General features: G+C 46.2%; 1 protein-coding gene and 1 long non-coding RNA gene across 3 annotated transcripts in view; one reads left to right on the top strand and one right to left on the bottom strand.

Moving 5' to 3' along the window:
- The window catches only part of RUFY1 (RUN and FYVE domain containing 1), a 61968-nt gene extending 56271 nt beyond the window's left edge, over positions 1–5697 (bottom strand). The window contains exon 1 of one of the 2 annotated variants that reach the window (XM_055386484.2): positions 5364–5697. In XM_055386484.2, coding sequence (XP_055242459.2) covers positions 5364–5679 — 316 coding nt within the window. In that variant the 5' untranslated portion in view covers positions 5680–5697. The remainder of the gene's footprint in view (positions 1–5363) is intronic. The other variant, XM_055386485.2, reaches the window with a different exon arrangement.
- Positions 5671–18693, top strand: LOC129533427 (uncharacterized). Its single transcript, XR_008679659.2, has 3 exons — positions 5671–6324; positions 9832–9989; positions 16409–18693. It is a non-coding gene; the product is annotated as an uncharacterized lncRNA (long non-coding RNA).
- Positions 18694–22226: the final 3533 nt, after the last annotated feature.

Here is a 22226-nt window from a genome sequence, read left to right as displayed (position 1 = left end):
ATAAGATGACCAATAACACTTTTAAAAACATACAAATCTATTACATTAATTCTATGGCAGAAGTGGAATGGAAATCCAAGTTCAATGAATAAAAGGGAAAATGTAAAATTTTCAAATATTAAATAACTTGCTATTTTAAAGATGGATGGTGGTAATTATCCATTAAGGTATTTACATACCACTTGATACATTTCAAAAAACAATGTAACAGTTTTATTTTAAAAAGTCAATATTTACACTATGCCAGAAAATGAATTCTGAGCAACTTTAAAATATGATGAATAATCTTATATGTTCACTTTAAAAGTTAAGTTTTCGGCTGGGAGCAGTGTCTCATGCCTGTAATCCCAGCACTTTGGGAGGCCGAGGTGGGCAGATCACTTGAGGTGGGCAGGTCACTTGAGGTCAGGAGTTTGAGACCAGCCTGGCCAACATGGTGAAACCCTGTCTCTACTAAAAATCCAAAAAATTACCTGGGCGTGGTGGTGCATGCTTGTAATCCCAGCTGCTTGGGAGGCTGAGGCAGGAGAATCGCTTGAACCTGGGAGGCGGAGGTTGCCGTGACCCAAGATCACGTCATTGCACTCCAGCCTGGGTGACGAGCAAAACGCCGGCTCAAAAAAAAAAAAAAAAAAAAAAAAGTTGGGAGTTTTCTTAGGGGGTTACATGAGCAAAAAATGTTAAGACCAGTGTTCCAGGCAATCAGTGCTGGGTGGTGCTGTCTCTGGAAGTGCTGCTGGCAGTGTTTTGCCATCTCATGCATCCCCTACTATGGGGTTACCTGTACCCATTAGCACTCAAGTTAGAGGCATGGAAAATTAAACCTGGAACGATCTTTTAGCGGTTCCATCTCTCAATTTTACTGGCTTTGTGACCTTGGCCAAACTACTCACATCTCTAAGCTTCATTAATAATAATTCAACATGACACAGAGAATATCGTGAAGTTCTACATCTACTGAATTGCCAAATAAATTGCCAGGCCAGTATCAGACTCCTGGGCTCAAGCAATCCTGTCTCGTTGGCCTTTCAAAGTACTGGGATTACAGGCATGAGCCACCTGCACCCTGCCAGCATGTTAATTCTTAAAACACGCATGTTTGTTACTCATCCTTTAGGAAGCATTACTCTAAAAAGCAAGATACATTCCTTGTGGGTACATCCTATTGCTTGCGTGAAAACAGCCAGTGTTGAGAGAGGAAAGCACATGTGCTATGTGCGGAAACGCTCAAAGATACAATAGTACTGGGGAAAATTTCTGGGAAGGAGGATTTAGTGTTTGTCCTTTTTTTTTTTTTTGAGACAGAATTTTGCTCGTCACCCAGGCTGGAGTGCAGTGGCGTGATCTTGGCTCACTGCAACTTCTGCCTCCTGGTTTCAAGCAATTTTCCTGCCTCAGCCTCCAGAGTAGCTGGGATTACAGGCGTGCGCCACCACGCCCATCTAATTTTTGTATTTTTAGTGGAGACGGGGTTTCACCATGTTGGCCAGGCTGGTCCCAAACTCCTGACCTCAAATGATCCGCCCGCCTCGGCCTCCCAAAGTGCTGGGATTACAGGCATGAGCCACCATGCCTGTCCGAATGTTCTTTTGTATGGTTTGATTTTTAAAAATCATGTTCGCTTATTACCTTAAAAAAAAATCCCCCAAAACCAAACAGGACACCTATGGACAATGCAATCACATACCAGACGCCACATGGGAAAACTTTTTTTTTTTTTTTTTTTGAGACAAAGTTTTGCTCTTGTTGCCCTGGCTGAAGTGCAATGCGGCGATCTTGGCTCACTGCAACCTCCACCCCCCAGGTTCAAGAGATTCTCCTGCCTCAGCCTCCCGAATAGTTGGGATTACACGCCTACGCCACCATGCCTGGCTAATTTTGTATTTTTAGTAGAGACGGGGTTTCTCCATGTTGGTCAGGCTGGTCTCAAACTCCCGACCTCAGGTGATTCACCCACCTCGGCCTTCCAAAGTGCTGGGATTACAGGCGTGAGCCACTGCACCCGACCGGGACAACATTTTAAAACAAGTATTCAAAATATTCTGCAGCATTTTCTTTAGCTTCTACCATTGAAAAAATATCATCCAGCAAGAGTGCTGCTCACATTCAATCTCTGCTCCTAAACTGCTCCCTCTGAAAGTCCTGCCTGTCCTCATTGCTTGTGTAGGCAGATCAGTGGGGAAAGAGACCATGAGTCAGCCTTGGGCCTGGCCCTGGCTGAAGTGGTTTCACTGTCTTTCTCCCTTCTTGTTTTTCTTGTGTCACTGCAGAGCGAGCCGCCCTTGGCCCATTTCCTTTCCCCACCTCTGCTCCTGTCCTACCTGATGGCTTCAAATCCCGGTGACCTTCGGGACCAGCCTCATGGCTCTACCCAGCAGTTCCCCAAATTTCATCTCTTTGTAAGCCATGGTCACCATTTTGCTAGATTGAGTGGTAGTTATTAATACTTTCCTTAAATTGAGTTAATTATTATTATTTTTTGAGATAGTCTCGTTCTGTTGCCCAGGCTGGACTGCAGTGGAATGGTCTCGGCTCACTGCAAACTCCGCCTCTTAGGTTCAAGCAATTCTCCTGCCTCAGCCTCCTGAGTAGCTGGGATTACAGGTGCATACCACCAAGCCCGGCTAATTTTTGTATTTTTTTTTTTTTAGTAGACATGGGGTTTCACCATGTTGGCCAGGTTGGTCTCGAACTCCTGACCTCAGGTGATCTGCCTGCCTCGGCCTCCCAAAATGCTGGGATTACAGGTGTGAGCCACCATGCCCGGCCTAGTTTTTTAAATCCATATGGGATATATATATTGACATTTTGCAGTTGGTGAAGTTACTTCTCTTTAATACTCTCTTTATAAAATAGGGATAATAATGGTACTCATCACCCTGTGCCATCTACATAATTTACAAGGCCCAGTGCAAAATTCCCGGCCTGGAGCAGAGCACAGAAGTCAGACTCCCCCTTACTACAGCTCTAATGGATTGCAACTTCCCTGCAGGGATGGGACGGGTGAGAGGCCCCTGCCCACTTGCCTGCCTAATGTGCTGTGGTACCAGCCACCCTGCCCTGAGATTCAGAGGGTGCAATCCCAACGCTGCCTGGGCAAGAGTGGGATCAGGGAGGGTAGGGAGAAGCCCCAGGGCAGCTCGAGTGGGCCAGGGCAGCTGAGAACCTGTCCCATTGGACTTCACTTAAAAAACACAAATTCAAAGATAAAATTAAGAATTTCAAGCATGGGATACTTCTGAGTGCCTGGCCCTTTCCACCAGAGTGATCAAAGCCTGCATTGACCGTCCACCCATGAAGCTAGTCCTGCTATCACATAGGGTTGTTGTGAGGAATGAATGAATACTTGTACAGGTTTAAGACTAATGCCTGGCACCTTTGAAGGACAATATAAATGTTGGCTATTGTTTTCTATCACTTCCATAGATGGAACACAGGTATTTTTCAAATATGCATTTGTTCAGCGAACACTTATTATTCTGTGCCAGGTACTGACACATTTCATTTTATCTTTTTAATTTTTTCCTTGATTCTGCATTAAAGGAAAGAAATTCTATCAGGGAAGAACTTTTATTATTTGCTCACTCCTGCCACGAAATATCTAAGAGGCCTCCAGGAGACGCCATGCCTTGACTTTCAGTACTGTCAATGAGTATGCAAGGCAGCATCCACTGATGTGTGGAAAAGTCTCAGGAAAAGGTGTCAAGCTAGAGGGCAGTAGATTCCCGGCCTGCCCAGGCTCTCATCATCCCCTAATGCTATTTTCCACTGCCAGGATCTCAAAACGAGTCAGCCTTTCAACTTTACTCAGTAATTATTCTTGACCACTGAAAATCTCACAATTCACTACCTGGGGTCAGTGCATCTACAGCAAAGGTACCAGTGGATGGGGAGGAATCAGAAATCCTCAAGTGTGTGCTATGATGCTCTTTGGAAGCCACCACAACCTTTCCTCAGCTCTGTCCCAGCATTTTCTGTGAAGTTGGCAATGTTCTATTATGTGCTATCTCATACAGTAGCCACTGGCCACACACAGGCTACTGAGCATTTAAAATGTGGCCGCTGTAATCGAGGAACAAGTTTTTTTTTTTTTTTTTTGAGACAGAGTCTCGCTCTGTCACCCAGGCTGGAGTGCAGTGGCGCGATCTCGGCTCACTGCAACCTCTGCCTCCCAGGTTCAAGCGATTCTCCTGCCTCAGCCTCCTGAGTAGCTGGGACTACAGGTGCATGCCACCACACCCAGCTAATTTTTTGTATTTTTAGTAGAGACGGGGTTTCACCATGTTGGCCAGGATGGTCTCGATCTCTTGACCTCGTGATCCACCCGCCTTGGCCTCCCAAAGTGCTGGGATTACAGGCGTGAGCCACCGCTCCCGGCCGAGGAACTCAATTTTTAATTCAATTTAAAAGTACTGAATTTCAATTTGATTTAGTTAGAAATTGAGGAATCCGGCCGGGCGCGGTCGCTCAAGCCTGTAGTCCCAGTACTTTACAAGGCCGAGGCAGGTGTATCACGAGGTCAGGAGTTCAAGACGAGCCTGGCCAAGATGGTGAAACCCCGTTTCTACCAAAAATATGGGGGGGGGGAACTTACCCGAGCGTGGTGGTGGGCACCTGTAATCCCAGCTACTCGGGAGGCTGAGGCGGGAGGATCGCTTGAACCCGGGAGGCAGAGGGTGCAGTGAGCCGAGATCGCACCACTGCACTCCAGCCTGGGCGACAGAGCAAGACTCAGTCTCAAAAAAATAAAAATAAATAAAAACAAAAACACACACACAAAAACGTATGCGTGCTGCTGTATTGGATAGCACAGCTCTGGATGTCTGGCGTTAGAGGGCTAAGTTACTTAAATCTTACTGATATGCTGGCACTGTATTCATTACAAGGGCTGAAAAGGTCTTTAAGAGATCATCGGGTGACTTTAAAATCCCCATCTCACAGGCAGAGGTGAGCGGAGGCGCCGCTGGTCCGCTGCGCGCAAGGCCCACGCCCTCCCGACACCCGCCGGCGCTCCACTCCCGCACTGAACGGTTGAAAAGCAGAACAGTGCGGGCTCCGTTTCGTGTGTGGAGTTACCACAGAGTTCCGAAGCCCGGACGCGCACACGTCCTTCACCTAGTTAGTGGGAGAGCATAGAGGCGCGGGTGCGGGAGCGCGCTCAGGCACGCGGGGCTGCGGGGGGCGGCCTCGGCTGGGCCGCCGGAGTAAAGACCCAGGCGCAGCCAGGCGCCGCCCGCCGGCCAACAGCTCGCGTAACCTCCCGGAACGGCCAGTGCCCTCCCAGCCCGGCCCCCACCGCGCCCGCACCGGCGGCCAGCGGGGACACGCCAGTCCGCCGCGGGACAGACCCGGCCCGAGCCTACCTGCGCGCGCCGTGCCGTCCCCGCTGTCCCCGCCGCCCAGCCCCGCGGCCGCGCGCAGCGCGCTCCCGCAGCTCGCCGACAGGTTCCCGGTGGCCCTGCGTGCCAGGGTCAGGATGGGCGCCGACCAGCCCTCGGCCGCCCGCGGCCTCGTTGCGCTCCGCAGGTCGCCTGGGCCGGGCAGCTGGCTTCGGTCCACGATCTCAAACTCTTCTCCCGGCTCAAGCGCTGACCCGGGCCCCGGCTCCAGCTCCGGCTCCGGCTCCAGCTCCCGCCCCCGCCCCCGCCCAGCAGCGCAGCCGCCTTCCCGGTCGGCCATCTTGGCCGTGTCATGTGACCCAGCGGGCGGGCGGGCGCGGGGTGGGTGCGGGCGGGCGCGGGGTGGGTGCGGCCGGGCACCGCCTTTCCCTTCGGTGGGCGAGATTTTTCTCCCTCTTCACCGCCTCGCCTTCCCTCTGTTTCGAAAGGTTCGGGAAAGTCCAAGTCATAACATAAAAAGTGTGCGTATTCCCGGCCGCCGGCAGGACCTGTTCGCGGGGAAGTTCCTCTTGAACTTTCTCCGAGGACAGTTGTGCACCCTGCCCGGCGCTTCACGGGGTTCCCTGGCCGTCGTTGGCTTTGTGACACCATTTCCTCTTTTAAATTTTCATTTCATGTTCTATATTTTCCACTTCGTCATTTTTCTGTAGCACTCATTAGAACAAGCCCCGAAAGGGCGACTAAGGAAACGCACAGGCGAGGCAGGAAAGCAGGAATTTTTTTTTTTTTAATCTAATGACTATGACGGCTTGGCAAGAAAGAGTGCACGATAGTGGACTGGAAATCAGAGCTGGCTTCTCCTATTGATTAGTTAAGTGGGTAACAAAAAGCCGACCTCATTATTAAATAAGATTTGCAGTAAGGACCACATGGCAGATGTTAGCGATTGTGACTACTATCTCTAGTATCCAACTGTGTGGCCTGGGTAAGTCACTATACACTCAGTCTGTTTCTTCACTCGGAGAAGAAAGGAATTTGACTAAATACAAAGGAAAATTTTGGCCGGGCGCGGTGGCTCACGCCTGTAATCCCAGCACTTTGGGAGGCCGAGGCGGGCGGATCATGAGGTCAGGAGATCGAGACCATCCTGGATAACATGGTGAAACCCCGTCTCTACTAAAAATACAAAAAAAATTAGCCGGACTTGGTGGTGGGTAACTGTAGTCCCAGCTACTCGGGAGGCTGAGGCAGGAGAATGGTGTGAACCCGGGAGGCGGAGCTTGCAGTGAGCCGAGATCATGCCACTGCACTCCAGCCTGGGCGACAGAGCGAGACTCCGTCTCAAAAAAAAAAAAAAAAAGTAAAAATGATGGGCTGGGTACAGTGGCCTCCGCCTATAATCCCAGCACTTTGGGAGGCCGAGGCAGGTGGATCACGAGGTCAGGAGTATGAGACCAGCCTGGCCAACATGGTGAAACCCTGTCTCAACTAAAAATACGAAACTTAGCTGGGCATGGTGGCTCACACCTGTAGTCCCAGCTTCTCAGGAGGCTGAGGCAGGAGAATTGCTTGAGCCCAGGAGGCAGAGGTTGCAGTAAGCCAAGATCGCACCACTGCACTCTCCAGCCTGGGCGACAGAGCAAGACTTTCATCTCAAAAAAAAAAAAGGCCAGGCGCGGTGGTTCACGCCTGTAATCCCAGCACTTTGCGAGGCCGAGGCGGCGGATCACGAGGTCAGGAGATCGAGACCATCCTGGCTAATATAGTGAAACCCCGTCTCTACTAAAAATACAAAAAATTAGCTGGGCGTGGTGGCGGGCGCCTGTAGTCCCAGCTACTCCGGAGAGGCTGAGGCAGGAGAATGGTGTGAACCCTGGAGGCGGAGCTTGCAGTGAGCCGAGATGGCATCACTGCACTCCAGCCCGGGCAAGAGTGGGAGACTCCATCTCAAAAAAACAAAAAGTAAAAAGATGTATAAAAAAGTGAGTCCATATGAAACAAGAATCAATGTTTCATAAATGGTGAAAAGCCCCTACAAAAACCTTGATTGAGATTTTATTTTGGATAATAAAAACAAAAATTATGAAAATAAGTTTATCATACATAACAAAATTTAGAATATGTTTGCAACTGTGTGCTAGTTTTTAGAACGAATCAAGAATGAACAAGTGTTGACTTTTGTGCATAATTTTTCTGGAAAATTACATGATTCAAGATATCATTCATTTTACATCTGACTCACGGTAGAGTCAGAAAGAGAGTCTAAAAATATTTAGACTTCATTTTCCTCTCAAAGTCCTCTTTAATTCTTTGGTAGTCAATTTTTTGGTGTCTCTATTTTCATTTTATTCACATCTCTTTGGATTTAGCTAGTCCTCAGCTAATTGACCAAAAGTGGTAAAGTAATTATCCCATTCACCATGTTATTAATCATTCTGGATTTTTTTTTTTTTTTTTCGAGATGGAGTCTGGCTCTGTCGCCCAGGCTGGGGTGCAGTGGCGCAATCTCGGCTCACTGCAAGCTCCACCTCCTGGGTTCACGCCAGTCTCCTGCCTCAGCCTCCTGAGTAGTTGGGACTACAGGTGCCCGCCACCACGCCCGGCTATTTTTTGTGTTTTTAGTAGAGACGGGGTTTCACTGTGTTAGCCAGGATGGTCTTGATCTCCTGACCTCAGATCCACCTGTCTCAGCCTCCCAACGTGCTGGGATTACAGGCGTGAGCCACCGCACCTGGCCCATTCTGGATATTTTTATGGGATATCTCATAGAAAAAGCCATTTTATGATATTGCTGCTCCCTTTGTATTTTGAGCCTAAGCTCACTCTTCACTTTAATTCATTTTAAATTTATTGCTTTTTTCAAACCATTCTATTTTGAAGCTCCTGGTGAGTCATCAGCGTTAATTTCCTTCTGTTCAGTTGTTGATTGGTCCGTAACTCTGCTGACCTCGCCTGTCGGTGGCTTTGTGTGCCACTCGAGTGGGGCTTTAATGTCACTTGTTGATTCTGTGAAATCTTGCATTGTGTGTAAGATTCACAATTTAACCATCCAAATGACTGGCATCCTAGACATCTGAGAACGAGTGAGAGGCTGGCTGGCCATTGGTATGGGACATGGGGATCGATGCTTTGGGGTTCAGCAGGGAGTAAATTTTGAATAGGGATCAGTTTTTAAGTGGTTAATTCATTAGTGAATATGTTATCATTACGAATACCTTTGCTTCTCCAAATGGTCTTGTAGCTGCAGGGACTTGGGGAAAGTATCTTCAGATAAAGAGGACCCTGTCTATCTTGAGTTTGGAACATCAGAGCTTTTTGTGGTGGTTGTAACTAAATGGGGTGTAGGTGCTATTGCTAGGATAAATCAGAATATGGCAGTTATTTTATGAAAATAATCTTGTATTTATTAAAGGACTTGCAAAAAAGTTAGCCTGACGATTTGTGTAATGTGTCTCTAAGAGAGAGCTGTCATTACGTTGGTGAAGTGACCAGTCCTTTCCCTGTTTGGCACCTCATACCAGCCACAGGGTAGTAAGAATCTCAAGTGCAGCTGAACTCCTGCTTTCGGAGGAAATACCGGGAGACAGTAGGAAAAGGAAGGTGGGCTTTACGCCCCTTCCAGTGGCTTCTACAACAAAAGACTTCCTGATTTGGTGACATTTTTCCATGACACGTCATATCGATTTGTCTTGTTCTCCTCTCTGCCCCACACCATTTTATTATAAACAAATTTGAGGCTGGGCGAGGTGGCTCACGCCTGTAATCCCAGTACTTTGGGAGCCGAGGCGGGCAGATTATGAGGTCAGGAGTTCAAGACCAGCCTGACCAACATGGTGAAACCCCGTCTCTACTAAAAACACAAAAATTAGCTGGGTGTGGTGGCACGTGCCTGTAATCCCAGCTACTCAGGAGGCTGAGGCAGGAGAATTGCTTGAACCTGGGAGGTGGAGGTTGCAGTGAGCTGAGATCGCACCATTGCACTCCAGCCTGGGCGACAGAGTGAGACTCCATCTCAAAAAAAAAAAAAAAAAAAAAAAAATTGAAGATAAGCCGGGTGCGGTGGCTCATGCCTGCAATCTCAGCACTTTGGGAGGCCAAGATGGGTGAATCACTTCAAGTCAGGAGTTTGAGACCAGCCTGGCCAACATGGTGAAACCCCATCTCTACTAAAAATACAAAAATTAGCTGGGCGTGGTGGTGCATGCCTGTAATCCCAGCTACTAGGGGGGCTGAGGCACAAAAATCGCTTGAACCTGGGAGGTGGAGGCTCCAGTGAGTCTAGATTGTGCCACTGCACTCCAGCCTGGGCAACAGAGCGAGACTCTGTCTCAAAAAAAAAAAAAAGAAAATTGAACAGAGATTATAACACTTTTACCATATCTATCCATTTATCATTCCTAATTTCATCTATTACTCTTACTCTTTGGTGTATTTCAAAGGAAATTCCAGACCCTAATAGTTTAAAAAGCTTTTTGTTATTTCAATCCTACAGAAGAGTTACGAGAATAAAGATGGCACAAAGTACAACTGTATGCCCTTGACCCCAATTCACCTGGAGCTCACGTTTACTTCATTCGTGTCATCATCTGCATGTGCTCCCTCTCTGGATCTGTATGGATATAAGCACATTTTTCCTTGGACTTTGTGAGGGTGAGTTACATACATCATGACCTTTTATTTTTAAACTTTTCAGGATATATTTCTTTTTAAAAAATTATATTCAAATTTTGTTGCATTAAGATGATGCATTGGTTAGGACTTGAAAAACTTTGTTTTGGCCAGGCGTGGTGGCTCACGCTTGTAATCCCAGCACTTTGGGAGGCCAAGGTGGGCAGATCACGAGGTCAGGAGTTCAAGACCAGATTGGCCAACATAGTGAAACCCCGTCTCTACTAAAAATACAAAAACTAGCCGGGTGTGGTGGCACGTGCCTGTAGTCCCAGCTACTTGGGAGGGTGAGGTAGGAGAATTGTTTGAACCCGGGAGGCGGAGGTTGCAGTGAGCCGAGACTGAGCCATTGCACTCCAGCCTGGGTGACAGACTGATACTGTGTCTCAAACAAAAACAAAAACAAAAACAACCCTGTTTTATAGAGATAAATCTCTTTTTGTTATTTTTCAGCTTTATTAAAGCTTAACAGACATATAAAGATTATATATATTTATGGTATATGATGTGATGTTTTGGTATATGTATGATTAAATCAAGCTAACTAGCATATTCATCACCTCACATACTTTTGTTTTGTGGTGAGAACATTTGCAGTCTACTCTCTTAGCAATTTCTTTTCTTTTTTTTCTTTCTTTTTTTTTTTGAGACAGAGTCTTGCTCTGTCACCCAGGCTGGAGTGCAGTGGCACAATCTTGGCTCACTGCAGCCTCTGCCCCTCGGGTTCCAGCGATTCTCCTGCCTCAGCCTCCTGAGTAGCTGGGATTACAGGCGCCCGCCACCACGCCTGGCTGATTTTTGTATTATAAGTAGAGACGGGGTTTCGCCATGTTGGCCAGGCTGGTCTTGAACTCCTGACCTCACATGATCTGCCTGCCTCAGCCTCCCAAAGCGCTGGGATTATAGGTGTGAGCCACTGCACCCGGCCAGCAATTTTCTTTTTTTGTTGTTTTTGAGATGGAGTCTCGCTCTATTGCATACACTGGAGTGCAGTGGTGCGATCTTGACTCACTGCAACCTTCACCTCCTGGGTTCAAGTGATTCTCCTGCCTCAGCCTCCTGAGTAGCTAGGACTACAGGTGTGCACCACCACACCCGGCTAATTTTTGTATTTTTAGTAGAGATGGGGTTTCACCGTGTTGCCCAGGCTGGCCTCAAACTCCTGACCTCAAGCGATCTGCCGACCTTGGCCTCCCAAAGTGCTGGGATTACAGGTGTGAGCCATGATGCCTGGCCTCTCTTAGCGCTTTTCAAGTGTACAATACACTATTACATACAGTCACCATGCTGTATGTACATTAGTTCTCCAGAAACTCCGTTCCTTTCATCATCATCTCCCCATTTCCTACCCCCATTCCCCAGCCCTCCCCTGATAACCACCATTCTACTCTGTCTTTCTATAAGTTTGAGGTTTTAGATTCCACATGTGAGATCATTAAGTATTTGTTTCTCTGTGCCTAGTTTATTTTACATAGTATGATGTCCTCCGGGTTTATCCAAGTTGTCACAGTGACAGAATTTCCTTTTTTTTTTTTTCTTTTTTTTGAGGCTGGGTCTTACTCCCTCACCCAGACTGGAGTGCAGTGGCGCTGTCTTTCCTCAGCTTCCCTGGGCTCAAGTGATTCTTCCATCCCAGCCTCCCAAGTAGCTGGGACTACAGGTGTGTGCTACCACACCCAGGTAATTTTTGTATTTTTTGTAGAGACAGGGTTTCTCCATGTTGCCCAGGCTGGTCTCAAACTCCTATCCACCTGCCTCAGCCTCCCATAGTGCTGGAATTACAAGCATCAGCCACTGTGCCCATTGGATTTCCTTCTTTTTAAAGGCTGACTTGCATTCCTTTTTAAAAAAGAGATGGGATCTTACTGTGTCACCCAGGCTGGAACTCTTGGCCTCAAGCAGTCCTTTGACTCTGCCTTCCAAGTAGCTGGGACTACAGGCACGAGCCACCTCGCCTGCCTTCCTTCACATTTACACACAACACATTTTCTTTATCCATAAATCCACTTAGGTTTTTTCAATATCTTAGCTATTGTGAATAACGCTGCAATGAACATGGGAGTGCAGATAAATCTTCAACATACTGATTTCATTTCCTTCGGGTATATACCTAGAAGTGGAATTGCTGGATCATGTGGGTAGTTCTATTTTTAATTTCTTGAGAAACTTCCATACTGTTTTCTATAATGGCTGTACTAATTTACATTCCTACCAACAGCAGGACCTATTTTTTGAGAACTGGGATATTCTCTTATGTAACCGTGATAAAGTCTCACCTTCAGTACATTAAACATTGATACATACTTTTAATGTAATCTTGCATTTTATTCAATTCTTAATTTAAAAAAAAGGATTATATTGGCTGGGCACGGTGGCTCACACCTGTAATCCCAGCACTTTGGGAGGCCGAGGTGGGTGGATCACGAGGTCAGGAGATCGAGACCATCCTGGCTAACAGGGTGAAATGCCGTTTCTACTAAAAATATAAAAACAAAATTAGTCAGGCGTGGTGGTGGGTGCCTGTAGTCCCAGCTACTTGGGAGGCTGAGGCAGGAGAATTGCTTGAACCCGGGAGGCAGAGGTTACTGAATGGAGATCGTGTCACTGCACTGTCACCCAGGCTGGAGTGCAGTGGTGCAGTCATGGTTCCTTGCAGCCTCAAACTTCTGAGCTCAAGTGATCCTCCCACTTCAGCCACCTGAGTAGCTGGGGCTACAGGCATGAACCATCATGAGTGGCTATTTAATTTAAATATTTATTTAGAGATGGAGCCTCACTCTGTCATCCAGGCTGGAGTGCAGTTCTCGGCTCACTGCAACCTTTACCTCCTGGGTTCAAGCAATCCTCCCACCTCAGTCTCCTGAGTAGCTGGGATTACAGGCATGTGCCACCACGCCTGGTTAATTTTTTCATATTTTTAGTAGAGACGGGGTTTCACCATGTTGACCAGGCTGGTATTGAACTCCTGACCTCAAGCGATCCACCCACCTCGGCCTCCCAAAGTGCTGGGATTACAGGCGTGAGCCATCACCCCCAGCCTATTTTTTTTTAAACCTTTAATCAATTTTATTCTTCATATTTGGGTAAAGGTACAGATTCTAGAGCATGTCTATGAAGTCATGGTGATATCACCGTGCTAAAGATGCTTGGCCGGCCGGGCGCAGTGGCTCACGCCTGTAATCCCTGCACTTTGGGAGGCCGAGGCGGGTGGATCACGAAGTCAGGAGATCGAGACCATCTTGGCTAACATGGTGAAACCCCGTCTCTACTAAAAATACAAAAAATTAGCCGGGCGTGGTGGCGGGCGCCTGTTGTCCCAGCTACTCGGGAGGCTGAGGCAGGAGAATGGCGTGAACCCAGGAGGCGGAGGTTGCAGGGAGCCGAGATCGCGCCACTGCACTCCAGCCTGGGCCACAGAGCGAGACTCCGTCTCAAAAAAAAAGAAAAAGATAATGGCTGTAGGTTGGCTGATAATTTAAAATGCGAGAAAAATGAGAAGCAGCACATCATTGCTTCTTATTCTAGGACATACAGAGAGTTTCTTCAGTAAGTGCCACTCCAGTTGTCTTCACAATTTAATGCTACGGAAACCTAAATGTTTCTACTTCATCTATGAAATCATTCAATTGGCAGGCAAAACATTTTTTATCACCTATTTATAAAAATATGAGAAAGGGAGGAAAAGTAATAAAATGTATCAACTCATGCTATCGTAATTCTCCTGGCTAGCTATAAAAGCATTTGGTTGTAGGAATTGCTATCTAAAATTTTTATGAGCTGCAGTAGCTGCATTCCATTTTCATTACCATTTTAAAAAATCTTTTTGCTCGGTCATCTAAAGACGTTTTTCAAATTTCAAAAGATCAGCTATTATTGTCCTCCTTGTGCCCCTAGGAATTAATAAAATGCACATTAATTTCCTTCTTTCTAAATGTTCCAGCTAAGAACTAAAAAATAAAAAAATGGGAAACATTTTCTTGGACCATTTTTGTTTTCACTGTAACAATAAAAAATGTGCAAGATAAACAGAACTCAAGTTTTGTTTTATTTTTCTTTTTGTCTGTTTTTTAACAAGTCTGTCCAGAATACTACAGGTTACATAGCTGTAACCATCTTAAGGAAAATGACATTAAGTTTGCAACAAATACCTGCTGGTGAAAACACATTACTAGCATTTCAAAAATTTAACAAAATATCCTAAACAGCTATCTTTATATTTGTAAACGAAGTATAAACAACTGGCTTAACCAGTTTCCACTGCACATCAAACAGGTGGCAAAGTGATAGAGATCATCTTTGATTTTTTTTTTTTTTTTTTTTTTGAGACAGTCTTGCTCTGTTGCCCAGGCTGGAGTGCAGTGGCGCAATCTCGGCTCCCTGCAAGCTCCGCCTCCCGGGTTCACACCATTCTCCTGCCTCAGGCTCCCGAGTAGCTGGGACTACAGGCACCCACCACCACGCCCGGCTAATTTTTTGTATTTTTAGTAGAGATGGGGTTTCACCGTGTTAGCCAGGGTGGTCTCGATCTCCTGACCTTGTGATCCGCCCACCTCGGCCTCCCAAAGTGCTGGGATTACAGGCATGAGCCACTGCGCCCGGCCAGAGATCATCTTTGATTTTTAAAGGAGAATAATAAAACCTACTTTATATCCCACACATTATAATTCTAGGGGATTAGGAACAGGCTAACACATGACGTCATCTACTTTAACAGCCTTTTCATTTACTCGTATTGTCTTGATGCTTTACAATGATTTTTTATTCCTATAACAGTATTATTGCTGTAAAAGCCATAATTCTTTTACTTTTTTGTATTTCCTTAAAGAAATAGTGTGATACATTTCCCATTAGATTTCATAAACACACGTGAAACTTCAGATATAATAGGAGGGTGGTGGTTTTCTTTCAGTTTCTGAGGCCTTCTCTGAAACATCAGAGCTGATGATAGTTCAGCCTATACATGCATGCTGCCATAGATAATTGGGTGGTACGTGCACCTCCTATTTGAAAAACACAAGCAGAAGTAGGTCTGGACAAGGGCAAACTGCAACTCAATTTCTGCTGCAACCCTATCTCCGTTAAGTTATGTTTATTTCTTCACTTTGCTGATACAGTCAGCGAGTCTGTTGAGGCCTTCTTCCTGCTGTTCTAGGGCTTTCAGGACAATGCCCCTCGGTGTCCTCTTCAAACCTATTCCTTCCATTTATTGTCCAGTGTGTTTTTATTCTCAATACTGTCACATTAGGGATTAAGTTTCAACATGAACTTTGGAGGGAACCATATTCAAACCATATTGAAATCATAGCACTCATTAAGTCTGTTTTGAAGGAATGAGTGATATGATTTAATTCCATATGCAAAGTGTTCTTCCACTGGACAGACCAGGATGAATCTTCACTTTTCTAGGGTAGGTCGTTCTTCCTAATCGTTTCTTGAACCAATATTCTCAAACTTTATGGTCTTTTCACTCCTTTATTAGGACCAGAAATTCTCACTCTCTAAAGCTGTGCCTCTTAATCTTTTTTACATTATGGTCCCCCTGGGACATGATACTATTTGTTGTATAACACAGCGTTGTAAACGGACGAGCCTGCTTGCTGCAGAGGTAACCCTCGGGAAGTCTGGTTCCCCCGAATTTTACCTGCTCATCTCTGGGCCAAGGGCATAATATCTCTGCACAGCTAATAGCCCAATGGCCGCACTAGTCCGGAAGCTCTGCTCTGCACAGAGTTGAAAGTTCTTCTACTTCTCAGTGAACAACATCATGAGTTCTTTAAAATTGATGCTGGTATAGGCCAGGTGAGGTGGCTCATGCCTGTAATCCCAGCACTTTTTGAGGCCAAGGTGGGCGGACCATTTGAGGTCAGGAGTTCGAGACCAGCCTAGACAACATGGTGAAACCCCGTCTCTACTAAAAATACAAAAATTAGCCAGGCATGGTGGTGGTTGGGAAGCTATCCACAGTCATCCGGGTGGGAGATGAGGACTGAACTGAGGCAGAAGCAACGGGGATTTCACAAGGGAGTCTAAGACCACAGATGCTGGAGAAGGGCGATGGTGAGGCCATGGTTGTTGGTTGGACATGGGCTGGGGGAGGAGAATGAAGTATCCACTGGGCTTGCTGAGCTGGGCATGGGTGAGTTGAGGGGCAGAGGACACATCCAATGTGGACATCCAGGTGGACGCTCAGGCCTGGGAGTACCCCAGGAGTGCAGCTATGTGTGTCTCCTGCCCCACAGACAACCATGAAGGGATGCTGGTGTACATGTCAGCCCAAGGTAGGAGGAAGGGCTGGGCAAGGCCGGGAGAGGAGGCCCCAGACCTTTCTACCAAAGCCTATTTACCCGGAGGAGCACAGGCCAGACTCTCGTTCCTGTCCTCCCTGTCGTTCCTGACTCTAGGTAACCTTGGTGGACCCCTGTAACTGCCTGGCTCTAGGATTCCTCGTCTGCACAAGAGCGATGCTGCCTCATGAGCTTGTGGGGACTCTCAGATGCTGAGCTTTTTACGTAAAAAAATAGCACAGGACTACATGAGTGTATTCTCATTGCAAAAAATCAAAACATGGAAAAGCAAAAGTGCAAGTTTCTGTTCTCCAAACTTCCTTACCCCCTCCGCCCCCCACCTGCCCAATTCCTTCCCTTCCCTTTCTGGGTATCCATATAGACAGTTTCCTTCACATTTACTTACAGACATAGACTTATATGACAAATAGTTTTGTTTTTAGTGTTTCCCTCTAACATTTTGTCCAGAAAAACATATAGAAAAGTTGAAAGAATTGCAGAATGAACACTCTTACAATCACCTAGGTTTTAGAGTAAACACTTTGCTGTACTGCGTTATCACACGCCTCCTTATTTACCCATGCTTCCTTTCCTCCATCCGTCCTTTTACACTTTCACTTTAGCATACAGTGAGTTGCACCAATCTAGAGTCAACATTGTGTAAGGGTTTTTTTGTTTTCGTTGTTGTTTTTTGAGATAGGGTCTTGCTCTGTCTCCTAGGCTGGAGTGCGGTGGCATGCATGATCTTGGCTTACTGCAACTCCTGCCTCCTGGGCTCAAGCGATCCTCCCGCCTCAGCCTTCTAAGTAGCTAGGACCACAGGCACCCACCACCCTGCTCGGCTAATTTTTGTATTTTTTGCAGAGATGGGGTTTCGCCATGTGGCCCAGGCTGGTCTTGAACTCCTGAGCTCAAGCTATCTGCCCACCCAGGCCTCCCACAGTGCTGGGATTACAGGTGTGAGCCACTGGACCTGGCCTATTTCTTTACTTTAAAACCTCAGAAGATAACTTACCTCAAATAAAAAATTACTAAAATTAAGGATTTCTAATTGGCTGATTCTTTTTGTTTTTAATTTGTGGTAAGAACATTTAACATGGGATCTACCCTCTTCACAAATTAAGTGGACAATGCAGTATTATGAATTCCAGGCACGACGTTGTGCAGCAGATAACACGTTCATCAATGGGCTGAAACTTTCAACCCATTGAACAGCAACTCCCCACTTCCTCCTCCCCTCAGCCTCTGGAAACTACCATTGTACTCTCTGCTTCTGTGAGTTTGACTATTTTATTTTAATTAATTCATTATTTTTTTTAGACAGAGTCTCGTTTCGTCACCCAGGCTGGACATGATCTCGGCTCACTGCAACCTCCACCTCCCAGGTTTAAGTGATTCTCCTGCCTCAGCCTCCTGAGTAGCTGGGATTCTAGGCGCCTGCCGCCATGCCCAGCTAATTTTTACAATATTTTTAGTAGAGACGGGGTTTCACCATGTGGCCAGGCTGGTTTTGAACTTCTGACATCAAGTAATCTGCCCACCTCGGCCTCCCAAAGTGATGGGATTACAGGCATGAGCCACCACACCCAGCTGGTTTCCTTTTTTTCTTTTTTCTTTTTCTTTTTTGAGAGGGAGTCTCACTCTGTCCCCCAGGTTGGAGTGTAGTGGAATGATCTCAGCTCACTGCAACCTCCGCCTCCCAGGTTCAAGTGATTCTCCTGCCTTGCCTCCTGAATAGCTGAGACTACAGGCACGCACCACCACGCCCAGCTAATTTTTGTATTTTTCGTAGCGAGAGACTGGGTTTCACTATGTTGGCCAGGCTGATCTCGAACTTCTGACCTTGAGTGATCCACCTGCCTCTGCCTCCCAAAGTGCTGGGATTAGAGGCCTGAGCCACCGCGCCCAGCCGGCGGTTTCTTTCTAGGTAGACGGTGATATCATCTTCGAATTATGACAGTTTTCTCTCATCTTCCAATCCTTACATCTTTTCTTTCTTTTTCTTTCCTTAGGGCATTGACCAGGACAGTGCAGTTCTGTGTGAAACCATAGGGGATTACTGAGTATTTTTGTGTTAATTAATCTTGACTTAAAGGATTAATTAATTAAGGATCTTTGCAATTTTCTTCCTCAAGTAAAATTTTGATGTAAGCTTTTGGTATATGAAATTTACTAGTTGAGAAAGTTTCTTCCAGTCTTAATTAGTTAAGAGGGAAAAATCATAAGTAGGCTTTAAATCTTATCAAATTTCTTTCTGAATAGACTGAGATAATTATATGTTTTTTTTCTTTTTACTGTGGTAGCTCATGTTAATAGATTTTTTGATGTTGAAAAATTCTTCCCAGGGCTCTGGGAGTCTGAAGCAGGAGGATCGCTTGAGCTCAGGAGTTTGAGACCAGCCTGGGCAACATAGTGAGACCTCATCCCTATTTAAAAAAAAAAAAAAAAAATATATATATATATATATATATGTGTGTGTGTGTGTATATATACATATACACACACATATGTATACCTATATAGACACACATATATACATACATATATACACACATAATATAAAAAAGAAAAATTCTTATATTCCTAAGCTAGGTTTTACTTGATTTTATATACAGTTGGCCCCTCGTATCCTGGGGTTTTACATCTGTGGTTTCAATCAACCGTGGATCAAAAGTATTTGAAAAACAAAAGCAATAAAAAAAAAACAAGAAAAAATAATATAAATAAAAAAATCAATACAACAACTTTTTTTTTTGAGACAGCCTTACTTTGTTGCCTAGGCTTGAGTGCAGTGGTACCATCACAGCTCACTGCAGCCACGACCTCCTGAGCTCAAGTGAGCCTCCCACTTCAGCCTCCTGAGTAGCTGGGACCACAGGCTGGTCTCGAACTCCTGGGCTCAAGTAATCCTCCTGCCTCAGCCTCCCAAAGTGTTGGGATTACAGGAGTGAGCCACCATGCTCGGCCCCAACAACTATTTACATAGCATTTACATTGTATTAACTAGTAGTGTAAATAATTTAGAGGTGATTGGGCCGGGTATGGTGGTTCACGCCTGTAATCCCAGCACTTTGGGAGGCCGAGACGGGTGGATCACGAGGTCAGGAGATCGAGACCATCCTGGCTAACACAGTGAAACCCCGTCTCCACTAAAAATACAAAAAATTAGCTGGGTGTGGTGACAGGCACCTGTAGTCCCAGCTACTCGGGAGGCTGAGGCAGGAGAATGGCGTGAAGCCGGGAGGCAGAGGTTGCAGTGAGCCGAGATCACACCACTGCACTCCAGCCTGGGTGACAGAGCGAGACTCCATCTCAAAAAAAATAAAAATAAAAATAAAATTTAGAGGTGATTTAAATTATACCTCTAAATAATTAACCTGGGACAGAGGATGTGCATAGGTTATAGGTTATATGCAAATACGGATGCTCCTTGACTTATGATGGGGTTACAACCAAATACATCCATCGTATAGATTGACCATATGGCGAGTTGAATTTACAACGGGTTTATCCAGATGTCACCCTATTGTAAGATGAGAAGCGTTCTGAACGCCCATTGCTTTCGCACCATCGGCAAGTCAAATCCCAATTGAAGCCATCATAAATTGGGGACTGACAGTACAATGCTATTTTATATAAGGGACTTGAGCATTGTGGATTTTGGGGGGAGGGTCCTGGAACGAATCCCCTGTGGATACGGAGGGACTGCTGTATATATACATCTACAGGGCAAGATAGTTTATTTTTAAAAATTATACCATGTCGATTGTGATGACTGGCATATAGATTATGATGGTTTTTCTCTGATGTTGTATACTGAAATGTTTTCATAGGACCAAGAATGTTAGAGAAATAAAGATCTTAAATACAATATGATAAATTTATATATATACTATTTGATTCTGTTAGCTATATTTTGTTTTATATCAGTGATCATAAGTAAAAAATGGTTTTATAATTTTATTTTTATGTTAACCTTATCTGATTTGAGAATTAAAAATTCTAGTTTCATAAAATGAACTGGATAATTTTTATACTTTTTCTATTTTCTTGTACAGCACACTGTCCAGTAGAAATATAATGCAAGAACACATGTGACTTAATGTTTGTAGTAGCCACTTAGAAAAGTAAAAATATGTGCAATGAGTTTTAATAATATATTTAATTCAATACGTCCAAAGTAGTGTCATTTGAACATGTTATCAACATAAACATGAATGAAATATTTCACCTTCTATTTTTGTACTTTTTGAAATCTGTTATTTTATATTGATAGCACTTCTTAATTCAGACACGAAATTTTCATAAGAAATACATGATTTGTATTTAGGTTTCATAAAATTTACAATTCAAAAAGTAGATTCACATACGCGAATCGTTTCAAACATACCTCTGGGCCCAGCGCCTCGCCCTGTCCTCGCCGGGTGAAGTCAGCCCTGACTGCAGCCTGCGAAGCACCCGCCCATTGTCCCCGGAGAGGGCGCCTTGGACGCAAGCGCAGAGCCCCGGGAGGCGCGGGAAGCCGGAGGAGGGCGAGGGGCGCCGAGGAGGGCGATGGGGGCGAGGCAGGAAGAGTACGTGGGGCCGAGGGGGGCGAGCGCTGGGCTGCCCGTAGCCGGAGAGTGTTGCCCCTCCTGAAGGCCCTGGGCAGGTGAAATGAGGACCAGCGCTGACAAAGGGCAGGATGCAGAAGACTCCTGACTTTGGATCTCAGATCACCCTCGGAAGCTCCGATTCGGATCCGCGTCCACGGACCTGGCGACCTCAGACAGACCGGGCGTCCGGGGAAGAGGCGGCGGCAGTGAGCACCGCAGTGAGGAAACCAGGCTCCGGCGATCCCCAGGCCTTACGCCCGACCCCTGGGCATTTGGGAGCAGGTCTGCGTCCGGGACCAGCACACTCTGGACGGGAGCTCTGCCTTTCTGGGGTCCTCCAGCTGAAGGATGTGAGTTGCAAGAAACCCATTCTGTAGACCTCGAAAGCAGCGGGGAGCCCCAGGCACTTGCGGGGTGACTTTGATGTGGCTCCCACGCACCCACCCGGCACCGCGTGGATTGCCAGGGGCAGGACGAGCTTGAGTGGACGCTGGGTTCGCTGAGCCCCCCAGAGGCTCCTCGCCGTGGGTCACCTGTGCCGCCTTGGACCACCCAGAGAAACCTTTCCTCCCACCAGGTGAGCCGCAGGCCAGGCGCCAGGCCTGAGTGTGCCCGGGACGGGGATTTCTCTGTGAACAGCCCATCATCCCATAATATCCACGTTGTCTTAGCCTCATGTTCTGAAGAAACACGAATTTCATACACAAGCGTGGATTTTTGCATGTTTTAAATTGTAAATGCGACTAACTCCAAGGAAGTTGGAACTTGAAGCAGGCTCAAAGCAAACTTAGTTGCGTCATCCCCCACCATCCTCCAGGGTAAACCGAGGAGCACAGTTAATTGGTTTTCCACGGGTATTTGCCACTTGTCAGATGGGCTGTTATGGACGTAACCGCGTAATTCCTGGAACCCAGTGAGAGTCAGCTTCCTTTACGGGCGTCTGACAAGATGTGCTCAAACACCTTGAAGATCTTTATGGAAACAACTTTTGGCTCTTTATCAAGATGTCATTCAGGGCTCTGAACAGTCGAATACGTTGAATTGGGTTGTTAGGTGGATGGGTTTGCTGTAGTTATACAGTGTGCATTTAATACTTGTCAATAGCGCTAGTAATGTTATTGCAAAAATAAAACCTTCTTTAAAAAAGAGGCCGGGCGCGGTGGCTCACGCCTGTAATCCCAGCACTTTGGGGAGGCTCAGGCAGGTGGATCACGAGGTAAGGAGTTGGAGACCATCCTGGCTAACATGGTGAAACCCCGTCTCTAGTAAAAATACAAAAAATGAGCCGGGCGTGGTGGCGGGCGCCTGTAGTCCCAGCTACACGGGAGGCTGAGGCAGGA

The sequence above is a fragment of the Gorilla gorilla genome, chromosome 4 (genome assembly GCF_029281585.2).
Source record: "Gorilla gorilla gorilla isolate KB3781 chromosome 4, NHGRI_mGorGor1-v2.1_pri, whole genome shotgun sequence".
NCBI classification, from domain to species: domain Eukaryota; kingdom Metazoa; phylum Chordata; class Mammalia; order Primates; family Hominidae; genus Gorilla; species Gorilla gorilla.
The sequence above is the reverse complement of the archived record's forward strand: the minus strand, read 5'-3'. Positions and strand labels throughout refer to the sequence as shown.